The sequence below is a fragment of the Dryas octopetala genome, chromosome 9 (genome assembly GCF_963921425.1).
Source record: "Dryas octopetala chromosome 9, drDryOcto1.1, whole genome shotgun sequence".
NCBI lineage: Eukaryota > Viridiplantae > Streptophyta > Magnoliopsida > Rosales > Rosaceae > Dryas > Dryas octopetala.
In genome coordinates, this window is record NC_141374.1 from 5193372 (window position 1) to 5218298 (window position 24927).

General features: G+C 35.8%; 2 protein-coding genes and 1 long non-coding RNA gene across 3 annotated transcripts; 1 reads left to right on the top strand and 2 right to left on the bottom strand.

Annotated features, from left to right (window-relative positions):
* Positions 1–1882: 1882 nt before the first annotated feature.
* LOC147273362 (uncharacterized) lies at positions 1883–4338 on the bottom strand. Its single transcript, XR_015119626.1, has 3 exons — positions 4003–4338; positions 3594–3697; positions 1883–3499 (listed from the first exon to the last, which is right to left on the bottom strand). It is a non-coding gene; the product is annotated as an uncharacterized LOC147273362 (long non-coding RNA).
* A 1311-nt stretch (positions 4339–5649) lies between these two features.
* Positions 5650–18389, top strand: LOC147273363 (early-responsive to dehydration stress protein (ERD4)). The gene is made up of 11 exons (XM_086256278.1): positions 5650–6175; positions 8066–8218; positions 9842–9977; positions 10835–10936; positions 11087–11206; positions 11364–11444; positions 11712–12052; positions 14527–14772; positions 15899–16223; positions 16667–16900; positions 17841–18389. The coding sequence occupies exons 1-11, from the start codon at positions 5859–5861 to the stop codon at positions 18198–18200; spliced, it is 2415 nt and encodes an 804-aa protein (XP_086112404.1). The 5' UTR covers positions 5650–5858; the 3' UTR covers positions 18201–18389.
* Positions 18390–18419: 30 nt separating this feature from the next.
* On the bottom strand, positions 18420–24892 carry LOC147273364 (tRNA (5-methylaminomethyl-2-thiouridylate)-methyltransferase). The gene is made up of 10 exons (XM_086256279.1): positions 24524–24892; positions 23661–23735; positions 23231–23284; positions 22899–22977; positions 22676–22803; positions 22288–22371; positions 21714–21797; positions 21177–21328; positions 19703–19853; positions 18420–19198 (listed from the first exon to the last, which is right to left on the bottom strand). Exons 1-10 carry the CDS (start codon positions 24890–24892, stop codon positions 18743–18745), a joined length of 1632 nt encoding a protein of 543 aa, XP_086112405.1. The 3' UTR covers positions 18420–18742.
* Between the last annotated feature and the right edge of the window lie 35 nt (positions 24893–24927).

Genomic DNA, 24927 nt, shown 5'->3' on the forward strand with positions numbered 1-24927 from the left:
GGTGGTTCGGCAGACCAGTGCCGAACCACCTGCAACCTTTTTTTTTTTTTTTTTGCTATTTGCTTGGGCGAGAGAGAGAGAGAGAGAGAGAGAGAGAGAGAGAGAGAGAGAGAGAGAGAGAGAGAGAGAGAAGCATGTGGCTGTTTTGGTGGTGCAGGGGCTGAGGGGGGTCGGTGGGTTGGCTGTTTTGGTGGTGCAGGGGCTGGGGGGGTCGGTGCAACGGCTAAGGGGGGTTGGTGCAGGGGCTGAGGGGCTAGGTGGGTTGGGTGGAAGAAGGAGGCCGGAGGGGGAGGGAGGGAGGGGTGGGTCGGGTGAGGGGGTTGAGGGGCTAGGTGGGTTGGGTGGAGGGGCTGGCTGGAGAAGAAGAAAAAAAAAAAAAAAACAAGGGAAAAGGGGTGTGAACGAGAGAAAAAATAGAGGGAAAGAAGGGAGGGGTGTATTGTCTTTTTTTTTTTTGGTTTTTTTTTTTTAATAGGGGTATGCAAAAAGAAAAAATAGGGTATGTAAATAGCAGCACTCAAAAGAAATTACTAAAAAGATATATTCTTTTCCTTCTTTCTTTCTCTATCTTCCAATCCAGTGTGTTACTTCAGCTTTTACCTTTAGTCTGCTCTCTACTCTCTAGCCTCTTCCACCACCACTTTCCTCTTTCTTTACTCTCCCTCTCTACCCAACTTTTCTTGTTCTAAGGAGTTGCTTCAATTTCAATGGCAACTCTTGGTGATATTGGGGTCTCAGCATTGATCAACATACTGGGTGCCTTTGCTTTTCTTTTGGCCTTTGCTCTGCTCAGAATCCAGCCTGTCAATGACAGGGTCTATTATCCCAAATGGTACATTAATGGTTCAAGAAACAGCCCAACAAGGCGCTCTGGGAACTTTGTGGGCAAGTTTGTCAACCTCAATCTCAAGACTTACCTCACTTTCTTGAATTGGATGCCTCAGGCCATGAGAATGAGTGAGGCTGAGATTATCAACCATGCTGGCCTTGACTCTGCTGTTTTTCTCAGAATTTACATTCTGGGGTAACTACAATTCTTTCCCTTGAATTTCATTTCTTCTACAATTTTTTGGCTTTTGCTTGCTTTTCTGAGAAAGTACTGGAATTTTGGGTGATATTACATGGTTTTAAGTTGTTTTCATTTATGTAATAAATTATTGTGGGTTAGTCCTACACACTAGTAATAGCTAGACTGGTCTTGCTCTTGGGCCTACACACTAGTAATATCTGGGCTTCCAATTTAGTCTTATAGTCATACCTTATATGTGAGATTAGTTACCTCATGGTTCATCTCAATGGTCTTTGGACCTCCTCCTCAAGTTAAGTGTAGGCCTAGTCAATTGATTCATACCAAGAGATCTAATTGAATGCATTGTTAAACAAGCTACCAAAGTAGGTTCCACAACTGTACATGCTAAGTTCTGGGGTTCAGAGTCACGAAAACTTTATACAGAAAATTGGTATAAGATCTTTTGTATGCACAAGTTATTATATTCTTCTGCAAGATTGAAACTCTTTACTCTTCCTAGTAACAGTTAAGCATCTAACGATTGTAAATGTCTGTAATTATTGATAAAATTTACAGGTAAAAATGTATTTGGCAAGATGACTTCAGTATATTATAAGAAAACAATCTAAAGTGAACAGAAAAATAGATAGGTAAACACTGATACTGAAGTTCTTAATTGCAGCACTGAAAACAAATATCAAAATTAGCCAAGCAATACACCCAATAGAAGTAACTTGACAAAGAAACCACAAGTAGTCTTTCGTATAATGCATAAGTCTCAAAGAAAAAATTACATGAGAAGCACTTCCAAGACACAATTACCATATCCAATAAAGGATTATCAAACATTCAGAAATAACTACATTACCACATCCAGTATGTGCAGAAGATCAACACACACTACCCCCATTGTAATTTTCATCACTAGCCCAATCAGTAAGAAACTGAAAATGTTGAAGATTAATTTAAGTAAAGGAGTCATGCACCCACACAAAGACAAAGGACCCATGAGAAGGTTTTTAATCTCTTAATAATGGAAGCAAACAGGAGAAGGTGGGGGGAACTTCATTCCATTTGCACTATTTTGAAGCGAAACAATAGTTCTGCTCTTACCCCTCACAAAGCAATCAAAGTGTTTATGTTTTCTATTACAGAAAAATGAAAGCAGTCTCTGACATTAATATTCAGAATGGAAAAGGGGACACAAGTTAGCAACGTTTGTATCCAAAAGCAATAATAAAGTCTACTGGCCAGACATGGGAGCTATTGACCCACATAATGTTAGCATCAAGTACTGAACTAGTGCACACTATAACCACTTAAGTGGAAAGAGCAAGACAAAATAAACCAAAATATGAAACTACAAGCTAACTGATGCAGCATCCATAACCTTGGATGGAGAAGAATTATCCTCTATGAAAGCCCAGGACTAAGCCTCTGACTTAGAACTGGGACCAAGAGTGAAAACCTAATATATAAGCTTTAATGGTGAGTCTACACCCTAAAGTAAGCAATCCTTTGAGAATAGAATGAAAAATGGGGGGAAAAATTGCGGATGGAAGCAACTATGCTTCTAGCAGTTGGTTTGGGCCATCCCTGCTGATCGATCGACACTGAATATATAACTTAGAAATATCCAGACATTCGGACCTGAAAAGAATATTATATATCTTTATGAACTTGAATGGATAAATGAGGTAGATAGTGTTATACAGCCCCTGCCCCATTAGTGACAGAGCCCAGCAGTGCACCAGGTTGGCAGGGTAATCGCCATCCCTATTCACAAGGCGTGTAGCAGTCTATCAGTATGGGTAGCGGGGGTCTTATTCCAAAACTTAAGTTATTATTTTTTGATAAGAAACAGACTTTCATTAAAATAAAATTAGTGCATAGTACAATGCAGCAGACAAGGAGTCCTCTATTCTAAGGAATCCTAGAAAACAAGCTCTAGGATATTATGAAAGCCAAAAAAAAATAATTTGTCTCCAACACCAAAGCAGCACAAGAGTCTGGACTCTCCCAGATCAGCCCACTCTCCCAGAATAGCCTTTGCTAAAACTTAATTATTTGATCTATATTAAATAATGAATTTGGGTTAGTAATTTGGGTTGACTCTTGGATTGGAACTTGAGATAAGGTGTTGATTTGTATGTTTGGATTCTCCACTCATATTTGATCAGGTTGGCATTTTCTTAACTCAAAACTCAACCCGTACTACTTTTAATATATGGACTCAAATTTGGATTCGGTTTACACAACATGGGGTTGAGCCTGTTCAAGTTGCACCCCACATGCATTAATAAACCAATTCAACAGAATTACACATTTTTCTAACTTAGCCAAAAATAAAATTTGGCCCAAAAAAGCCCTTATCAAAGAAGATTTCTAGACTGTGTTGTGTGTGTATTGAAATGCGCATTGTGCCGCTTGCCTTCCCTCCAGCGTCGAATATTTCCATCATTCATTGTCCTAAACCTAGACCTGTAAGACCTGATCAAGAAATTCTAAAACCAATTATTATACGAATCTTTATTAGCATTTCCAAAAACTAACATAATATTGTGATTTAAAGGCATAAACCTACGAGTAAGACTTCATTTTGATTTTCTTTAGCTTGGAAGTGACTGGTGTCATCGGCTTCCTCCTCTTCTTACGCTCTCTTGACGAAACATGCCGCACTTGGACCATCTTAACATACAAATATAAAACATCATTTCTCTTAAAAACACAAATACACATTCTATATCAAAACGCACTTAACAAGGTCCCCACTTCACAATTCCACTTGATCGATTAGGAAATAGGGGGGAAAATTAAAAATTAAAAATTAAAAAAGAACATTGAAACCCATAAAAGCCAGGTATTTTCTGTTAAATTTTATGCATTACTTACGATTCAAGCAATATTTCTCAGGCATTTCCTCACTAATCAAGCAAACAAGATTGCTGGACAAAAAAACCAAAACAAAACAAAACGAAAAACGCCTAACTTACAGAGACGGGGAATGTGGAAGAGCGGAGAGTGGTGACAGCCAGTGAAGGTTGGGTTGGTGAATGGGCATTGAAAAGGGACCTTGAGCTCCATTGATTATAATTTGAAGCGAAAGGAAGAGGCTGGTGAAGCTGAAGCCGAGGAGAAGACCGGAGCAAAGAAGAAGAGAGAGATGGTAGACTTTGGGCTGTATTTATCGGTAAAGAGCGAAGTTTGGAGCATAATCTCTGCATCATTTCGTCCACCAGAAAAAGGGTTTTGGTTCTTTTGGTGGACTGCGATTTGGGAGAGAGAGACGGTCTACACTCTGCAGTAGAATCAGAACGTGGTTTAGTTCAATTGAGAGAGACCCATTTCTAAGTTCCATTATGTAGAAATATAAGTTAAGTGGTGGGCCTGCAGTGGCCCAAAAAAGAATGGCTTTATTGTGTATGTTGTTCGACTGACTTTCAGATTGGGCTTTGGACATGGGTTGTAAAGGGGATGTATTGGGCTTAAAAATTTTAAAAAAGGGGATGTTTTTGCAAAGGGGATATTTGTCAAATAAAATTGGATTGTTCGACGGGTACCTGTCGAATGAAACAACCAGGTACAACATTGGTCCGCCGAACCTGCAACTTGTTTTTTTTTAGTTGGTGTTCGGAGAGAGGGAGGGTGGTGTTGCGCTGGAAGGAAAGAGAGAGAGAGAGAGAGAGAGAGAGAGAGATAAGGGTGGTGCTGCAAAGAGAGAGAGAGAGAGAAGGGTGGTGCTGCAAGAAGGAGAGAGAGAGAGAGGGAGGAAGGTAATTGGGTGAGGGAGGTGGTCGGGTGAAATGGATAAAATAAGAGTATTAAGATAATTAAAAGGGTGTGTTAAAGAAAAATTTAAAATTTTAAAAGAGAATATAAGATATATAGGAGAAAAGAGTGTCAAAAAAAAAAAAAAAAGTGTGCACGGCACTCAAAATTTATTCTTGGAGCTGAAGAACAAAAAAGTTTATCAAATATTTAAATGAGTTATTTAACTTATTTTACAAAATTAATTCTACATGGACTAAAAAAATTATTAAACTAAAATGAGATAGCTGATTATTTGCCGTAACTATAGGAAATTCCATGATGGCATCCAGCTTTCCCGCCGCATGCAAAAGGTGGGAACTGAAAGAGACAAAAGAAAAAAAGTGATATTTTAAATTTTATTGTTCCATAAATGCAAAACATTGACAAGTGACAACAACTAATAATAATTAGCAACATGAACCCGAACAAGATATCATAAAAAAATAACGAAACATTATTACTGATATATTATTATGTGATAAAATTAATTTATATATTATAATATAAATAAATATTATTATTATATTTTATAAATATAAATATATTAAATTAATTATACCGTATATTAATATATTAATTATATTTTAGAAAAGAGCATCCAATTCCAGCCCCACCTTTCTCCTCTCTCAACCAAAAACACTCAAGTAGTAGTCAGCCACTTCACTCAATCACGCTTTCACATGCAAGTTATGCAACAAACCACTGTTATAACGCTGAGGATAGAAAAGAAACAAAACCCATGAACCAAAACACAAAAAAAAAGAAGAATAAAAACAGCTTTATGATGTGTTTGTGTATAAAATGCTACTTCCTTAACAGATCACGAGACCCACTGGCCACTTTCATACAAAAAAAGAGATTGCTAAAAAGATATATGCTTTTCCTTCTTTCTTTCTCTATCTTCCAATCCAGTGTGTTACTTCAGCTTTCACCTTTAGTCTGCTCTCTACTCTCTAGCCTCTCCCACCCCCACTTTCCTCTTTCTTTACTCTCCCTCTCTACGCAACTTTTCTTGTTCTGAGGAGTTGCTTCAATTTCAATGGCAACTCTTGGTGATATTGGGGTCTCAGCATTGATCAACATACTGGGTGCCTTTGCTTTTCTTTTGGCCTTTGCTCTGCTCAGAATCCAGCCTGTCAATGACAGGGTCTATTATCCCAAATGGTACATTAATGGTTCAAGAAACAGCCCAACAAGGCGCTCTGGGAACTTTGTGGGCAAGTTTGTCAACCTCAATCTCAAGACTTACCTCACTTTCTTGAATTGGATGCCTCAGGCCATGAGAATGAGTGAGGCTGAGATTATCAACCATGCTGGCCTTGACTCTGCTGTTTTTCTCAGAATTTACATTCTGGGGTAACTACAATTCTTTCCCTTGAATTTCATTTCTTCTACAATTTTTTGGCTTTTGCTTGCTTTTCTGAGAAAGTACTGGAATTTTGGGTGATATTACATGGTTTTAAGTTGTTTTCATTTATGTAATAAATTATTGTGGGTTAGTCCTAAGTTTGACTTGGAACAGAAAATTGCGGTTTTTTTTAAATTTTTTTTGTCGTACAGCTATGAATTTACGCTCCTGGATCCTGGTTGTTCTTTTTAATTTTCATTTGGTAGTAATCTTACATGATTTTTAATTCTGGGTATTGTTTGTTTCTAGCGAAATAACTTTCGGATGGAAACAAATTACTTTTTTTTTTTTGCTACACAAAATAACTACTTTTTGACTCTTTTGCTTAGAAGTACGTTCTTTTGGATTCAAAGAATTTATAAAATTGGACTTGAAAAACTTGAATGTTCCTTTCTTCTCTGCGTATGGTAGGTTTATATTTTGAGTTTAGGATGAATTCATTGTTTGGATCGATTAGCTGTGGGTTGCAATATTTTGCGTTGAATTTTACTTGGATTCACATTAGATTCAATCTGTATGCAACTGTGTATTGGTGTGGGTTGGCTTTTGGTGTTGATTGTTTTGCATGGGACAGACATCAGTACCCACAGATACAATTATGTGTCCATGGTTTGTTAGCATCCATAATTACAGAATTTGTACCGTTCAAACGATTCCATTTTGTCCTGAAATTGAAAGTATTTTAAAGCTTGATTTGTTAGTTATTTGAGCAATTTTTGTCTTTTGATGCTTGGGTTTTTCAGACTGGGGGGGAGCGTTGCATATGTAATACAATAGACTTGATTTTGGCTTTTGCCCTTCACACTTTCGTAAAGCCAAATTATATATATATTATATATATTTTTTTTTTGAGAAAACCATATTATATATCATCTTTATAATTAAGAGGACCCATCTTGTCAACCATTACATTCGAATTTCAACTATACCCTTATTACATTTAACAATTGTAATATTAAAATTAAAAATTAAGGGTAATTGTAATTACAGATTATTATATGTCAACCAACAACTCTTATCCAAACACACCACACTTGAAATTTTAAATACACACATAGTGTGTGTGGTCCATCTAGTTATGTTTTGATAGAACTAGAACTGCATTCATCATCTATCCTGGCACTTTGGAGGCCTAAGCATATCTTTAAAAGTCTTTCTACCAACAATTTGTCCATTGACAGCTTGCTTAGTGTTTGAATGTTAAACTAAGAGGTGTTATATTCAACAGGTCACAATATAAATTCAATGCAGAGGTGATGTGAACCACTGAAACATCTAGGATACAGTAAATGATGTTGTGCACTAAAGTCATATAAGATGCCACTACTTGGTTTATGCTTTCATTATTTAGGATTTGCTCATTCCCGATTTATCTTAAAGCAATGAATTGAATTTGTTAACATGGTATTCAATGCTATTCAAAACGGTTAATAGTGTGTGGACAAACAATGGCTCATCTCAGCTTGTATTCTTATGTGGACGAATGTTAACAGAAAAGTCTATTCTTCCTCACACGCACACATACATACACAGGGAGTTTCACGTTTGCCTCGTTTTATTGACTACATGCCTGCAATGATGACTTCAATATAAGTGGAAAATGGATTACAAGTAACCTCAAAAAAAAAAAGGAAGAAAAGATTAATCAGCAATAGCCATAGCAAGTACAGGCTCTATCATATTATATGTATGCATTTGGGTGTGTATACTTATGTGACTGTGATATATGTTTATTATCGATTCATAGCCTTTGCTCAGTTTTTAGATTTTGAAGCTTAATATCCTGGGCATTATTATAACTAAACTTGGTTTTTTCTTATATCAATTTTTATTCGCAGCTTGAAGATTTTTGTTCCAATGGCAGTCCTAGCACTTCTTATTCTCATACCAGTCAATGTATCAAGTGGAACATTATTTTTCCTTAGGAAAGAGTTGGTTGTGAGTGATATTGATAAGCTCTCCATCTCAAATGTGCGCCCTAAATCAATAAGGTAATCTGTGACCCTTTTACACCTTTAGAAATATTCAGACTGGTCTGGAAACTGATTAACATATGAGGCGTATGATTCACTTTTTATTTAATTGAATTTTTACATTAGAGAGATGAAGTTCATGATATTTATGAGTAAATAAAGACCAAATCAACACTACAGTTATGCATGCTTCTTTTTTATTTTGCAAGTTCAATCCATACATCCAGCAATTGTTTACTGACCGATGATATCTCGTAGATGAGCAATGTTACCTGCATTGTTACATTGAGTTAATTTTTTTAAAATATGCGTAAAATTCATTTTAGTTTGATAGTCAAATATTTGATAGTTATCTTTGTATAGCGAGCAATGTTTTCCCTGTTCAAACAAAATTGCTCGGCTCTTTAAATACGAAATGTAGCCATCACTTACTGTTGTAAAGATATGTCAATCATAAGAAATCTGTAGGGTTTCATATAGAGGTGAGGGAGACAAGAAATGCCGAAGACCACGGTAGCAGGGAATTATTTTTGGGCTTGGGATAGGGTAATGCTAAAATTTGTTGGTTTACCATTATTCCCAAAAGCTTAAGCTGTTAGGAATTAGGATAAGGGCAAACAAGTGTTTTATATTTTAACACTCCCCTTCACATGTGGGTCTCTCTCCACCATTAGAGCCCACCATGTCCAATTCAACTTATGCTCTGATACCATTATAAAGATTGTTGGTTTGCCATTTTTCCCAAAACCTTAAGCTAGTAGATTATGGACATCACCTTTATTTTTTATTTTTTATTTTTTTTAATGTTCTAGCAGGCAATAATATCAGTCACTACAGAATCGAATTTGTTTCAGGAAATGGTCTTAATATTTATTAAATTCTATCACTTCTCTAGTAGTTTATAGTGGATTATTTCTCTCTTATCTGTGGGTATAGACATCACTTTCCAAACTTCCTTATATTTTTTTCTTGGTTTTGTGATTGACTCTATCATAAATTGATCTTGGTGTTGATATACTTTAACTGCCTCAACAAGTGGTATAACTGGTATCAGAACTAAAATTTCAGTTTGGGTATCAAAGCTAATAGTATAATACTATCCTAAAAGCCATTTGAATAATCTCACCCATATACACTGCAAATTGTTGTTCCCCTGTGATTAATGCGTCCACCAAGAGAAGCAATTGGGGTCAAATAATTCAGAATTTGCTGCTTGAAATTAATAATACATTATTAATTACAAAGGGCCTAAGGAAACTCCATTATATTCACCGCTTACTAATTTTCTTCATCTGTTTATCTCCTTGTAAGTGGAGTAAAGAATGGAATATTGATTGCCAATAGTTGGTAGGTTTTCTGTCTCTCTTCCTTTCATCTTTTAGCTGCAACTACAAATAATACATGGTTCATGCTGGGCTGATCTTCTTTTCCTATTTTTTTTCCCCATTTGTTCCTGGCTTGTTTTTCCTTTGTCATGAGAACAAACATCATAGGATTGGTATTTTGAAGTAGAGTGGTACTTTGAAATTAACAATATGGCATCCACCATCATATTTTTGCATATTTTTCTACGAGTTATATTCTAATTTTTATGTCATAGGTAATGCAGATTTTACTTAAGAGTTGAAATCTAAATTTCAGGTTTTTTGTCCACATAGCATTGGAATACTTGTTCACACTCTGGACTTGTTACATGTTATACAAGGAGTATGACTATGTAGCATCAATGAGGTTGCAATTCTTAGCTTCTCAGCACAGGCGTGCAGAACAGTTCACGGTGAGTAAATCATCGATCGATGCACAATTGTGGAAAACTATTAAGCATGCTATTAATTGAGAAGAAACAGTTATGTATTTTTTTGTCATTCTATACTATAGATACCAACTATTCATTCATGTAAGTAAGGATGATGATGATATTTAATTTATTACATATCTTGCATGATCCTGATAAAAAGTATATGGTGTAAATAACCTTACAAAAAGATTAAATAAGACGAATTAGAATTTACCAAAAGTCATTAGAAAAATTATATCACCTTTTTTTCTTAGCATGTTTACATTTATGTTAAGCATGTTGTTACTTGAGAAGAAATAGTCATGTATTTTTATAATTCTATACTATAGTCAATAGCTATTCAATCGTGTAAGTTAAGGATCATGCTGTTATATAATTATTATGTGCATGATCTTTATGAAAGTATATGGTGTAATAACTATACAAAGAAGATTAAAAAATAAATAATAACATGAAGCAGAAAGAAACTATCAAAGTTCATAAGCAGAACCATATCACCTTCTTTAAGTTTGTTTGTGTTTTTTTTTTTTTAAACTTATATTCTAGATGAGCTAGTATGATATAATCTCCTTAATGTGTGGTTCTATTTCTAAGGGTGAACAGATGCTTGTATAAATCTTTTTGATCTTCACTTTTAAATTTACCAAGTGCAATCTGCATGACTTTGCTTTTCTGTTTTGTTTTTAATAAATATCTTCCCTGCTTTGCCCAGATATCTCCAGTCTTAGGAAAAAATTTCCCAATGTTGCCACTTCCAAAAGTTATTCTTTTTGTTTGAAGATCGCTTAAAACTCTAAGTTTAATGCTATGATTTTCAATTTTATTGTTTCTTTCAGGTAGTTGTTAGGAATATACCACATGTCTCTGGTCGCTCATTCTCCGATAGTGTGGACCACTTCTTTCAAACGAACCACCCGGATCATTATCTTTGTCACCAGGTAATAAAATATTATTATGACATTTTCTATTATGGATAAATAAGCTCTGTAGTGTGGAGTTTAATGGGTGAACGATATACACTGCACTAGCTGTGCCCTCTTTTCATAGTAAACTCTTTTGTTTTATGAGGGTTACCTTTATTTATTCAGGCAGTGTACAACGCAAACAAATTTGCCAAACTTGTGAGAAAGCGAAATCGGCTCCAGAATTGGCTAGACTATAACCAGCTTAAGTTTGAAAGGCATCCAGACAAAAAACCAACTAGAAAGGTACTGTGTTCATATGTGCTTAAAGGATATAAACATTTCAAATGTGCATATCACTAATTCACTACTGATATAGTATGACATTTTTAGACAATAAATGTATGTACTCATTCAACAATTCATCTACAATTGATCATTTAACAACTCTTTGCATTTTCAGAAAGGATTTCTGGGGCTTTGGGGTGAAAGAGTTGATTCCATTGAGTACTACAAACAACTGATTAAGGAGTTTGATAAAAAAGTAAGTTGTGCGTAGCATTGATAATGTTATACTTTTTATGTTTTTATGGTATCAATTTTCAACTTTATATATCTATCTTCTTTAGGGTTAGTTCTTTCTATAAAGTACAGCACACATATGTTCTGTATTTTCGGTTGGGTTTCCTCTTTTTTTTAAAAAAATAAAATAAAATTTATTTGGTGCACGGTTGGATTTCCTCTCACATGTGTATATATACATACATACATACATACCATATTTATATTCTGTTCTTGTGATGTACTTTAGATGGCACTGGAACGACAAAAAATTCTCAAAGACTCCAAATCTATCTTGCCGGTTGCTTTTGTATCTTTTAATTCACGCTGGGGAGCTGCTGTTTGTGCACAAACACAACAGAGCAAGAATCCCACACTATGGCTGACAAATTGGGCCCCAGAACCCCGTGATGTTTATTGGCGGAATTTGGCTATACCATTTGTTTCTTTAAGCATCCGAAAACTAGTAATATCTTTATCAGTGTTTGCTTTGGTGTTCTTCTACATGATACCGATAGCCTTTGTGCAATCCCTTGCAAATTTAGAGGGTCTCGAAAGAGTTGCTCCTTTTCTCAGGCCGGTTATAGAATTGTAAGTAAACCTACCACATTATATGGTTTTTTGATTCTATTGTTAAATAACATATACCATAGTACATCAATTTATTTGCTTTACATTTCATGTTGGAAGTTCATGTTTTGATTAAGTGCCCAAGGTATTTTCATATTCATTCTATTAAACGACTTGTAATATTGCTCTGTCAGTGTTTGCTTTGTTATGATACAATCATAGCCTTTGTGCAAGCCCTTGCAAATTTGGAGGGTCCAGAAAGTGTTGCTCCTTTTCTTAGGCTATGGATAGAATAGAAGTAATGTTACCATATGTTGTACTTTTGTCTTTTAATAGAATAATTGTACAATACCTACCATGATACATCAAAAAACATTTGAATTATTTTTTATTTCTTAATGTTTCATGATAAAAGTGCATCATCTCTTTTTCACCAATAAGCACAAATGAAGTTTAAAAGAATATTATAGGAGTTCTATACCCCCTTGCTTCACACCTTAATGCATTAAAAGATCATGTTTTTGCTTCTTTGAATTTTATCATTATATATTAATCGTTTAAAGGAATGGTACAATAGCAGTAGACAAGGAGTCCACTGTTGAAAATGAACACATCTATAAATCTACATAAGAATTAAATATAAAAAGCTTTAACAAAGATAGATCCTTAAATTCTATTGAGACCAAAGCCCAAAGTGAAGAAAAAAACCCTACCTCCTTATAATCATCAAATTTACTCCTATTCCTCTCCATCCAAACCACTCACAGGACAGCCATTCTGCAGCAATCCCACAGAACTCTAGCCCTCTTTCCTCTGCCAAAAGCAGCACGTCTTTCGCTAAGAAGAGAGTGGTACCCATCTGATATCACCCAACTCACTCCAGCCTCCCTAAACAAATTATGCATTTATGCCACCGAACTAATAGATGATCTGCACTCTCCCCCTTCAACTTGCACATAATACACCAACTAGGAAAAAAACAGCAATTAGGTCTCCTTTTTTTTTTTTTTTTTTTGTAGCAAATCACACGTATTCACCCTCTTATGTGCCACAAACCAACCCAAGTTACCTTGGTTGGAACCCTTGCATCCCGTATTGCCACAGCTGGATCATAGGTTGACAAATCCACTGTATCATTAAAAATTCTGAAATGCAATTTGCAGGAAGAATCCCTGAATGTCTCCAACCTCCAATGCCTCGAATCATCTCTGTCTCTGATCAAATGAACACTTTCTAGTAGCACGAGCATAGCTGATAACTCCTCTACCTCTTCATTCAAGTTTCTTCTGAAACCAAAATCCGAACTCCCAAAAGGCAAAGAAGCAAACCTGGAAATGACTAAATTGTGGTAGCTGGATAACCTGAAGAGCCACGGGAAAAGAGTTTCCTGAGGCTGGTCCCCCAACAGCACATCCTCCCGAAATCTGATGTTTACCCCATTGCCTATCACCAATTGACAGCACTTCAAGAATTTATCCAGCCCTTTAGAAATATTCGTCCAAGGATTTCTACAGGAGACTCAGATTGCTGATTTTCCAACCAAGCCATTCTCATGGAGACCAAATCTACTCCTTAATACTGCATGCCACAAGGACTCCTCTCCCTTGGAAACCTCCAAAGCCACTTCACACAAAAAGCTCTATTCCTCAGAAATAATTTCCCAATACTAAGTCCCCCTTTTTCGCTACATCTGGACAATACCTCCAAGCTTATGAGATGATGTTTCTGACCTTCTACTCCTGCCCACCCTCATCATTTTTTCCAACCTCTTTGCCACCCCTATTGTAATCTTGAACAAAGATAAACAGTAAGTGGGTAGACTGCTTAGAACCACTTGAATTAAATGTAAGTCGACCTCCCCTTGAAAGAAATGCTTTTGCCAAAAAAGAAAAAAGGAGACCTAATGCTCTCTCTCTCTCTCTCTCTCTCTACACACACACACATCCTTTTCTATTCAAATGTTTCCCATTAATTATATAACTGAAATAATTGTGCAAATAATTATTTCCATGTATTTGATTATTTATATCTCACAGTAAAATCCTTTTCTCTTGTGCTCATTTATGTAGAATTTACTTATCCAATCAAATGAGTCCTTGTGTATTGCAATGTTGCAATGGTTGATTTGGTGTATGCTAGAATTTTCTCCAACTTCTTGTTTACCTGCTGTCCAATTTTAACTCATTGAAACTTCAAGAATTTGCTTCAACTTAGAGATACTATTGCTAATTTCAGTTGAGAGTATGAAATATGAACTCATTTCTTTTTAACAAGTTTGCATTGGAAACCCCTGATTAACTTATGCTTGGGAATCTATTTAAGTTGTTTGTGCATTCATACTTTTATAGGCTAGACGCTGTGACATGGCCTTTTGGCCTTTTCATATGTCTTGCAGCAGCTGCTTTCTCTTTTCTTTAATTTTGATATGTTATATGGCTTTTTAATTTTTTAAAATTTGGTTATACTTACAAAAAATTAACTGTAATTTTTCACAGGAAATTCATCAAGTCATTTCTACAGGGTTTTCTTCCTGGCCTTGCCCTGAAGATATTTATGTACATTCTCCCAACAGTATTAATGATCATGTCAAAAATTGAGGGGCATATAGCATTATCAACCCTAGAACGGAAGACGTCAGCGAAATACTATTACTTTATGTTAGTCAACGTATTTTTGGGAAGCATAGTGACTGGAACAGCTTTTGAGCAACTGCATTCATTTCTTCATCAATCAGCTACACAGTAATATTCTATCTTTATCACTGGATATTTTATGGTTTCTAAGTTTGATATTAAAGGCTATAATGTTATTTTGCTTATTTTCTTAATTGCGACATTGATTTGGAAATTTACCCTGCACAGTTTTGTAGAGTCTTTGGAAGGAGAGGAGGAGACAGATTTTTTAGGATACATTAGTTAATGTTGTGTAGTTATACAGTTATGTTTTTACTTTAGTCTTCTGTTCGAATGGTTCAATGCTAGAATTTAGGCAGAAGAGGTAGCTATTTCATAGATTCACTACACTTGTAAATGTATACTTTGTGTATACGAGGGTTTTTTCGAGCCCTTGTTGTTGGTGCGCTGTTGAGAGTATCCCATGTTGGGGAAGTAAAGCCTTACCTTACAATTTATAACATCTTGGGCCTCTCCACCCATAGCCAATTGGTTTTAACTCCACATCAGTAAGGTGCTTGAGAGATTTAAGGTACTTAAGTAAGGCTTAGGAGTCCAAAAGTCAACTTCAGCTAGCACTTTATAGTTGATCTTAGGTTGTTACAAATGGTATGAGAATGCAACCTAGCCCATAGCCTATGTGGTACTCAAGGGTCATGGTTATGACAATGGCTCCCTGCTGCTGGTGAGGAAAAAGGCACCTTCCCCCTTGAGCTATGGGATAACATGGATCCGTAGGCAGGTTTGCGTCTCACATCAGAAAGGCATGTCGATTAGTATATGAGTGATTACCTCTTGGCAAGGATGCCAAGGTCTTAACAAGGGGAGATTGTGACACCCATGATTCCCACATCACCAATGCACTTGGGAGATCTAGGGTACTTATATATACATAAAAAGAACTTCTCTACTGGTTGTCCGGAATTCAGACGCCTTGCAGAAACTTTTCAATCAGAAAAGATTTTTACTAATATTATGAATATCAGAATTAATCTCAGATGCTATTAACTATATTATATGTAAAGATTGTAGTTCTTATCTGACGTCGCTAGTGTAACATTATTGGTACAAATCTTTACAGTGATTTTAATTTGTACGCAAAGATTTGAATTTTGTACTTTTTATATAACTTGGTTAATATCCGTCTTTTATTTTTTTTATATGGCTGATTATTAAGGAACCTGGTTTATTATAGGATCCCAAGAACCATTGGAGTGTCTATACCAATGAAGGCTACTTTCTTTATTACATATATAATGATTGATGGGTGGGCTGCAATTGCTGGTGAGATTCTCCGTTTGAAGCCATTGGTTATATTTCATCTTAAGAACATGTTTGTGGTAAAAACTGTGAGAGACAGAGAGAAGACAACGGACCCTGGGAGTGTGGATCTTCCAGAGACTCTCCCTAGTCTTCAACTATACTTCCTTCTGGGGATTGTGTATGCTGTGATTACTCCAATCCTGCTTCCTTTTATACTAGTCTTCTTTGCCTTTGCATACTTAGTCTACCGTCACCAGGTCAGTTTGTTCATCATGTTTTATTCTTTTCCTTTAATAATGCATCTAGTAGCATTTTACAAGTGTCCTGAAGAAGATTCCAAAACTCAAGAATAAACATGCACTAGTATAAATGGGTCTAAGAATGATTTTGCACGGTTTTCAAAAACTCAGAAGCGAATAGTTGTATATTAGAAGTCATGGGTAATTTAGGACTGAAACAATATCCATTTGCCATCTCAATGTAAATGGAGTAAAAAGATTTATATACCAGCACTTCATTGAAATATGTAGGGTGTTTTCATTTTCTGAAAGGAAGACGATTAGAGGTTTTGGATATGAAGAAATTATAAAGAAAAGGCAATAAATGTTTTTGAGATTTCCCCCTCAGATCATAACTGTAAGCATTGCATATTGATTTTCTTATTAGTTCTGCATTTAATTTGTTCTCTATCTGCTTGCAGATAATCAATGTGTACAATCAACAATATGAAAGTGCTGCTGCATTTTGGCCACAAGTTCATAGCCGCATAATAGCAAGCCTATTGATATCTCAACTACTTTTGATGGGTTTGCTAAGCACAAAAAAGGCTGCTAATTCTACTCCATTTCTCGTTGCTCTACCCATATTAACATTATCATTCCACAAGTACTGCAAGTATCGTTTTGAACCTGCCTTTAGAAAGTACCCACTTGAGGTAAGCGTGGAACTCTTAGTTAATTTTTGGGTCTATCACATTCAATTTATTCCAAGTGATCTTCTTGCATTTACAACCTAATGCATTAGCAGTTGTGTATTTAAAAGGTGTCCTCCAGACACTTGGTTTAATTTTTCCATATGCTAAAGTGAACCTTCAAGCACATTTAGTATGAGTAATTTCCTTTAGCTGCCTCCAAGTGTTCCATGGAAATTGAGTCTATTATCTGTTAGCAATAGGTCCTTCCTTGTCCAAACGGATACAGTACCTCTTTGTGATAAATTGGCTGCATAGTAGTGGGGCTTTGGTGAGTTGATTTAACAGTTCTGTGATAATTTAATGGTGTGTTTATATTTGGGAGGGCCTTGTATTATTTGGAGCTGATTAATATGGATTGGCTTTTTATATACTCTACTTGCCTATATTCTCGAGTGTTAGCAAGGGCAGTTTACATATTTTGAAGTTATACAAAGTCAATGTGCTCCTTCCCTTTCTGATGTGACCAATGTACACATTGCAAAGTACTCTAGGTTGAAGCTTTGGCTGATATGATCAAGGTCCCTTTTGATATGCGCATATGCCCCAGTCTAATCTATCCTTGAGTGTTAGGCAATGGCAAATGCACTAATTGAAATTTAATACAAATTCATGTGCCTTGGTCTTTTGTTTGTGTGACCAAGTTTTTTATTTTTTTGGGTTGAGGTGTGACCAAGTTAGACACATGTCTGTGGTGCACTTTGTGGTAGAAGCTGTAACTTATTTGATCAAGGTCCCTTCTGATGTGCCTAATGTGAATTGATATAGTTTGTCTATCATTCTTTTAATGGATTAATATGCTATGAAGTATAAATTTCTTGGAGGTTTATACGATTCCTCAAAAGCATGCAAGTTTTCTGTTCAAATCTCTGATGGAAATTATCTTCCTTGTTTTCTTCCTCAGGAAGCCATGGCAAAAGACATTATGGAGCGAACTTCGGAACCTGACCTAAATTTGAAATCATACTTGGCTGATGCCTACTTACACCCTATTTTCCGGTCATTTGAGGAACAGGAGTTGGTCGAAGTTAGAGTAGACAAACATGAAACTCATTGTCTACATCAAACTCACATTGCTACTCCCATAACAAGCGAACTCAGTTCCCCCTCTCCACCCCATCATGTCCATCATACCCCATCCCCACCCGAATATGTCTATTATCAATCCTCTCCACCCCGATACGTCTATAATTCAAACTCACCACCTAATTATGTTTACCATTCATCCTCCCCACAACACTATGCCTACCATAACGAAAATTAATTTGCTAGTATGCTAGCTTACAAGAACTTCTAACCATGTAATCTTCTTTTCTAGTTACTTTATGATGTCCATGAAGTGATGTGCCTTCTAATTGTAATTATTGTTTTAAGAAATGCTAGTGTAGTTGGGTTGTGAAAATATGCTGAATGTGATATTTTTCTGAAAATATATGAAGAATTGCAAAGAATAGGGACAACGATTACAAGTTTAAAATTGCGAAAATTCAAGCAGATTTGGTCAAGTAATCAAGATACAATATGTCAATACATGAGTGAAAGATGGAAAATAATTGGCTTAAATGGAGCCCTCCCTATGACAAAAATGTGGTTATCATTACACTCAACTAAGTGAAAATAATTGTCCCAAGGGCAAAGACTCCATATGACTATTACAAACTCTCATAAATAAATTTTATTACAAATATTTCTATACATGAACAGAGCATCCCCGGAAAGAAAGGGCCATCTCTACTTGTAACTTGTAGTACTTTTTCTTTTTTCCAGCCATATATTCTTGTAACTCTGCACTTTCGATGGCAAAAGCTAGAACATGCGCAACCACTTCTCTCGAAACTTCTGCAGCCAATTTACAGGGAATCTGATGATTGCTTCTCCCTGAGATGCCTGCATGCGTTGTTTGGCAGCAGCAATTCCAGAATTTTTTGGTCCTCCACAAAGTTCCATACCATCCATCTGACCAGACTCCGATATATGATTCTCTGGTTTTACTTTTATCTTAACTGGTTTACCAAGAAGTGATTTATCTTCCATTTTTGCAATTTCAAGAGCTTTTTCACATACAGGAAAACCTTGATCATCCCAAGACTTCAATATTACACCGGAGCCCAAGCAGGTTCTCCCTCGGTAGAAGGCCACAAACTGCCCAGCTGCCAGGCCTTGGTCATCTTCAGATAAGTGGACAACTGCAACATCTTCATGGCCATCTTCACCAGGTTCCATTATCAAGCTACAATTGTGAAAACCAGGCCCATGTCTGACCTGAAGATTTTAGAACATTTCAGCTTCTATTGACTTGGATTCTAAACACTAAACTACAAACCACATAACATGATTCAAAGCATTCCTGGTTCTACTACATGATTACCCTTCCTTGGGAGACTAATCAATACCCAAAACCATATGTCTCACAATTAGTCCACATTTGATTTCAGACCTTGTGTGATGAATGATGGTCCATTAAGTTCCAAACGTATCAATGGCAAGTTTTGACGTTGATACGGAGTGAAAGAGAGACAGAGAACAAATCAAACTATGGTAAGTTTTCTATGCTGTAGACAAGAGAGTCATTATTTATGAGACTGCCACTATTTACAGAATATTTAGGAATTTGATGGTTTCAGTCGGCTATCATACGATTCATTTAAGATTATAAGACCAAATTTTACACAGAACACTCATAAGAAAAATAAATAACAGCATTCTGAAAACTAAAATAATGACAATCCGATAGTAGAATAGGAGATAGATTTTTAATATTTGTACCTTGCACTCTAGCTGACTGATCTGGTCTGGAGGCAACCCACATAGCCATTTCAAGGAGCCAACACGAAATAGGCGCCTTCTTTTGTCAACTGAAAAGTAATTCCTTGACACAAAAACTACATTGTTTTTAATTTCCTTCTCAACAACATACCTGCATAAGATAAGACGACCCACAGAAAAGGTGAAATTCTTGCTTGAAGTGGTTCAAGGATCCAGAATTGGATATATAAGCTAATACAATGATTCTCGAAATGGTAGGATACAACAAAGATACGTGAAAAATATGTTCATAGCATATAAACAAATAGTTTTAGTGTCTGATTGAATTTATCATGTTCCATAATACAATTGTATAAAAATTACGTACAAAAAATATGAAAATATCCTCTAGTGTCAAGGGAATTGCACGTGTAGAAATTCAAAAAAGAATTGATTTGATTCATCTGTATTATTTCTAAGAAAGGTTGCAAAACTTCCATTTTATACCTAGAATCTAAAATAACACCAACCAAAGAACTTTCGGATAGTGTTTTCCAGTGTTTATAAGATATATTTCGCATAATATATATACAAAAATATCAACTTGATAATAATTAGAAAATACATTTCAATATTTGGCTTCTTATAGTGATCCCTAATCAAGAATATTGCTCTCTTATTTTTCAATTATCATACTAACACACTACTCCATTACATGATGACTTGACTCGATTTAATAAAAATAATATATAAGAATAGTTAAAAATAATAATATATAATTCTAAAGATTATATAACATTTTTATATAATTATATATTATTTCAATATTTGGCTCCTTATATTCTTATTTTCAAATTATATTTGTATAATATATATTCTATTTTGATTCATAAATAAAGTTAGATGCTTCAATTTCTATATAATTTTTTATTTTCTGTTTTAAGTATTTATTTTTTTATATTATTTTTTTATTAAACAAACTAGTGGGTTGACGGTCCGACTATTACTGGCAGCCCAAGAGCCAGCCTACTAGAGTCCCATTGGCCCATGGCATGCGGGTAGGGCATGGGCCCTACATTTATGTGGTGGGCCAGCCCAACAGGGTCAGTTGACTGGTCAACAGCCCAAAAGACCAAGGCCTAGTCTGGCTGGAAATCCTATTTTGATGGGACAACCCAACCCAATGATGACCCTGAATCTGAACGCTAGATAGGCACAACCACATTATGTAGGATAGGAGCATCCTACAGGATTTTAGTAGCTACTAGCTACATTATGTAGGAGTATCCTAAATATTATTCAAATTACACTCGTTATGTTCAATCCAAAAACATATAGCTATAAAATACTAACTGGATAATAAATAAAAAATAGTCAATATATCAGTGCCACTAATGCTTCCCCATGACCAGATTTTACATTGAAAAATTGAATAAAGAACAAGTACCAGAAAACCTTGGAAAGGGGTCCAACTATTAACAGTGAGAGAACATACCAGGGTCCTCCTGGGAGGCGTAGACCTTGACGTTGACCAATTGTGTAGAACCAAAACCCCTGATGTTTTCCAAGGAAATCTCCAGTCTCAGCTTCCAATATGACACCTTCCTTCTCCCCTATGTGTCTTGCAATAAATTCACTGAACTTTATCTATAACAAAAAGGAAACAAAAAACCGAGAGAATGATGGTAGGGTTTTAAATTGGTCGCTCAAGTAAACCCACAAAGGATAACTTCAGGAAGAATATTGGTAAGTTATATAAAGAATCACTTATAACTCCAAATTATACCATTTAAATTTTGGCATCCAAAAAGATAGTTGTGCGATTCAGGGGATGATATTGGAACAAAAAGAATCAAACAGTACATTTTGAGACTTAAGGGTCAGAGATATGTATGACTTTCATCTATACTTCAAGTTAATGTTCATAATTTACCTCCATGAAAAATGTCACAGCAAGGATACTTTAAATTTATATGTAAATTTATATTCTGGAAAGGGGTATGAATGTTGAGAACAGCTTCAGAAGACATACCTTCCCAAGAAAGCATATTCCTTGTGAATCCTTTCTCTCTTTGTTAGGCAGATCAAACTTTGTGGCAAGTTTACGAACTCCATCCTATAGAGATATTCACAGAGATAAGATAAAGGAATCGGGATTAAAGAATTACACAAGAGTTTCCACAACAGCCAGAAAAATAACAAAATGTGAATTTTCAAGGATTACATAGCTTAAACAAAGAATATAATGAAAGGAGAGGCTGCAAATAACTATACAAGAAATTACAGCTTTCCGCAGATTGACAACAATAATGCTCGACTTCCCATCAGCAATGAGAAACCTCATGCATGTAGGTTGCAAATTCAAGATCATATCAACAAATTAATATATCAACCCATTTACATTTTTATTATTGAACAACTATATACAGTTGCAGTGAGCCTTTTCAATTGTTTGTACAATAACATGCTTTCCTCCCCAGCTAAAATTTGTGATGCTCATCTACATTCAAGAGATAATGAATATTCAATATATGCATATGTTCTAGAATCAGCTAAAATAAGTATTTAGTGAAGTGCAGCATAGCAGTAAACTAGTCCCCACTAACCTTTGACATACAACCAAGTGGGAATATTAATCGCTTAAGCTGGACCTGAGAAAGATGCGAAAGGAAGTATGTCTGATCCTTCACCTGAAAATTGTAATATTAAAGATATTATTAACAGGCAATATGCATATAACAAATTGCACTAAAGAAAATGCAATATGATGATTGCAAACATTGAACTCCATGATGTTTCAAGGCTTATGATCTCAGAGCAACACCAAACTTGAGGATTGTATGATGACAACAAAACTTATATATATGTCTATATAGCACAATAACCTATTCGAATATCAAATGAATCAAACTTAACAAGTTAAACAAGTCAAGATTAATAATCTTAAAGGGCAGCAAGTATAAAAGTTGACAAATATGTATCGCATATAGGTACCATGTCTTGTGATAGTTCTAAAACAGAATCCTTATGCATTTGATCTGCAGATGGGTGGACAACATTTGCATAATGTCCAGATGCAACATAGTCAAAATCCATACTGCTGATGGCTTCCATGAATGCACCTGAGAGGTTAAATAAGCTTAAGAGACAAAGAACTAAATTTGGAATCAGGAACATAATAGTAAGAACTAAATCTTAAATTCAGGTGACTACATACCAAACTTTATTCTTGTATTGCAAAGAACGTCTGGGTTAGGAGTTCGACCACATTGATACTCTTCAATAATGTAGGACACCTGAAACATGGACCAATGTTTTCATGGCTTAATTGGGGGAAAAAAGACCAATAACTTAATCCAGTTACCCAACTAAAAACTGGGAAAAAATGATTATTTATTTAAACTGACTTAAATAATGGAATACTAAACAGCTGTGAGATACACAGAACAAAATGATCAAGCACAGGGCTACTGACAGACTACATAGAGATGTGACTGCTATTAGAACATAATCTACAAATACAATAGAAACATTGGAAGAAATACATACCACATTCTTCCAATATTCATCTGTCAAATGCACAACTTCTAGTGGGACATCAACCTGAAAATCAATGTCATTTATTTTCAGTTGAAAAGTCTCCACTTTGCATAAGCTATACCAAGAAACTAAACATAAATCTCTTCTATCACACATAATAGCAAGATTCCATTAAAAGCATGCATGTATGCTTCTTAATGTAAGGAAATGGATGGAAAATGACAAACAATTCAAGAAAGGGAATGAAATTCAAAAAGATGAGTGCATTTGTGTGTGTGTGTCTGCAAACCATAGAATCCAAAAACATGCAAACACTCGAAATGAAGCCTCATTTGGGGGGGAGTGGGGAGGAGGGGGGAAGAGATTGAAAATCCTTTTCACCCCACTTATGTTTATAGTTTCAAATAAAGATTGTAAGTGGCGATAGAAAGAAACTGACCTGATTACAGACAGCTTTGGCATACTTCAAATCTTCTTCCCATGGGCATTCTGACCAAAAGTTCTCAAAGTCTTCCTACATAAAACCACACATCAAAAGCAGCTCTTTCTGTAGAGACTCAAACACTCAAAAAGATTACCAAAGAAGTCAATGTATAAACTCTCATATCACTTTTCAATGTTGTCTCATGTTAGATCTACTATTTGTTTTCATTTCATTCCATCTGAAAAATTTCTAGTCCGACTTCTCAACATTTTACTTACAAACTACCTGTGTGTACATATTATTAGAAATCACCTTTATATCAAGAACCAAACTACTTGCCAGAAATACCCTGTAACTGTGAGTGCCTATTACTAGCTTCGTACAGCTTTAGTAATAGATAGAAATTTGTATAGCTCGTCCTGACAGTTACTTCTTGGGAGTTGGAACTCAAGATTCCTTTCCATTAAAATGCAATTAACTATAGGATTTATAAATTAATAGCAAGTTTGGAGAAGAGACATCATACATAAACTTGGATTATAAAATAAAAAGAAGTTCCAAGTCACAAAATTTTGAGCCTTAAATGAATAAGGAATACATGTCTCATAATAATCCAATTAAATCATGGGAAACACACTGGAGCAGAGTTCACTAACTAATGACTCATTAAGTCAAAGAAATCCCATTTGAAAAAAATTTTGATCTTCAGCCCAAAATTAAACACAAGATGAGACTCAGCAGAATCTGAACATCCAAAATATTAAATGTTTCCGATCAATAACCGAAAAAGTTGACATATTACTTTATTTCTTCAATACCCAAAAGAAGATTTTCCCAATTCTCATACAAGTATCAAAATGGGTTTCATGTGAACGTACCTGGAACCAAATTTTGAGGTAGAAGGCGGTGCAGGAGTGACCGGCGGCATGGAGAAGGCGGAGGGCGACACTGCTATCGACACCGCCGCTAAGCAAGACGGCGACTTTAAGGCGTTTATAGGGCATAGAACAGGACAAGTACGGCCCAAGGTCTCCATTGAAGCTGCTTGGAGGGTGTGGGGTTTGAGGAACTGCAGAGGATGAAGAGCAACTGCAGGAGACAGAGAAGTGTCTGCGGTAGAGGGTTCTTCTGGGGTTTGGAGAGTGAGGGAAGAGACTCAAGAGAGAGAGGTGGGGCTTCCGCTTGAGGATTTGGTGGGGCTTGAGAGGGAGAGAGAGGGAGGTGATGTGGGAGAGTAGAGACGCCATTCCCATTGGCATCACTACTGCTGTTGTGTTTTTTC

What these genes read in the sequence shown, in the direction of transcription:
- LOC147273363 (XM_086256278.1), top strand. Translation starts at nt 5,859, where the DNA reads ATGGCAACTCTTGGTGATATTGGGGTCTCAGCATTGATCAACATACTG. An exon ending in CTTCATCAATCAGCTACACA is followed by an intron (nt 14,773 to 15,898) that starts GTAATATTCTAT and finishes GGTTTATTATAG; the next exon opens with GATCCCAAGAACCATTGGAG. An exon ending in ACTTAGTCTACCGTCACCAG is followed by an intron (nt 16,224 to 16,666) that starts GTCAGTTTGTTC and finishes ATCTGCTTGCAG; the next exon opens with ATAATCAATGTGTACAATCA.
- LOC147273364 (XM_086256279.1), bottom strand. Translation starts at nt 24,892, where the DNA reads ATGGCGTCTCTACTCTCCCACATCACCTCCCTCTCTCTCCCTCTCAAG. An exon ending in ATGAATATTGGAAGAATGTG is followed by an intron (nt 22,978 to 23,230) that starts GTATGTATTTCT and finishes TCCATGTTTCAG; the next exon opens with GTGTCCTACATTATTGAAGA. An exon ending in CACTTGGTTGTATGTCAAAG is followed by an intron (nt 21,798 to 22,287) that starts GTTAGTGGGGAC and finishes ATATCTCTATAG; the next exon opens with GATGGAGTTCGTAAACTTGC.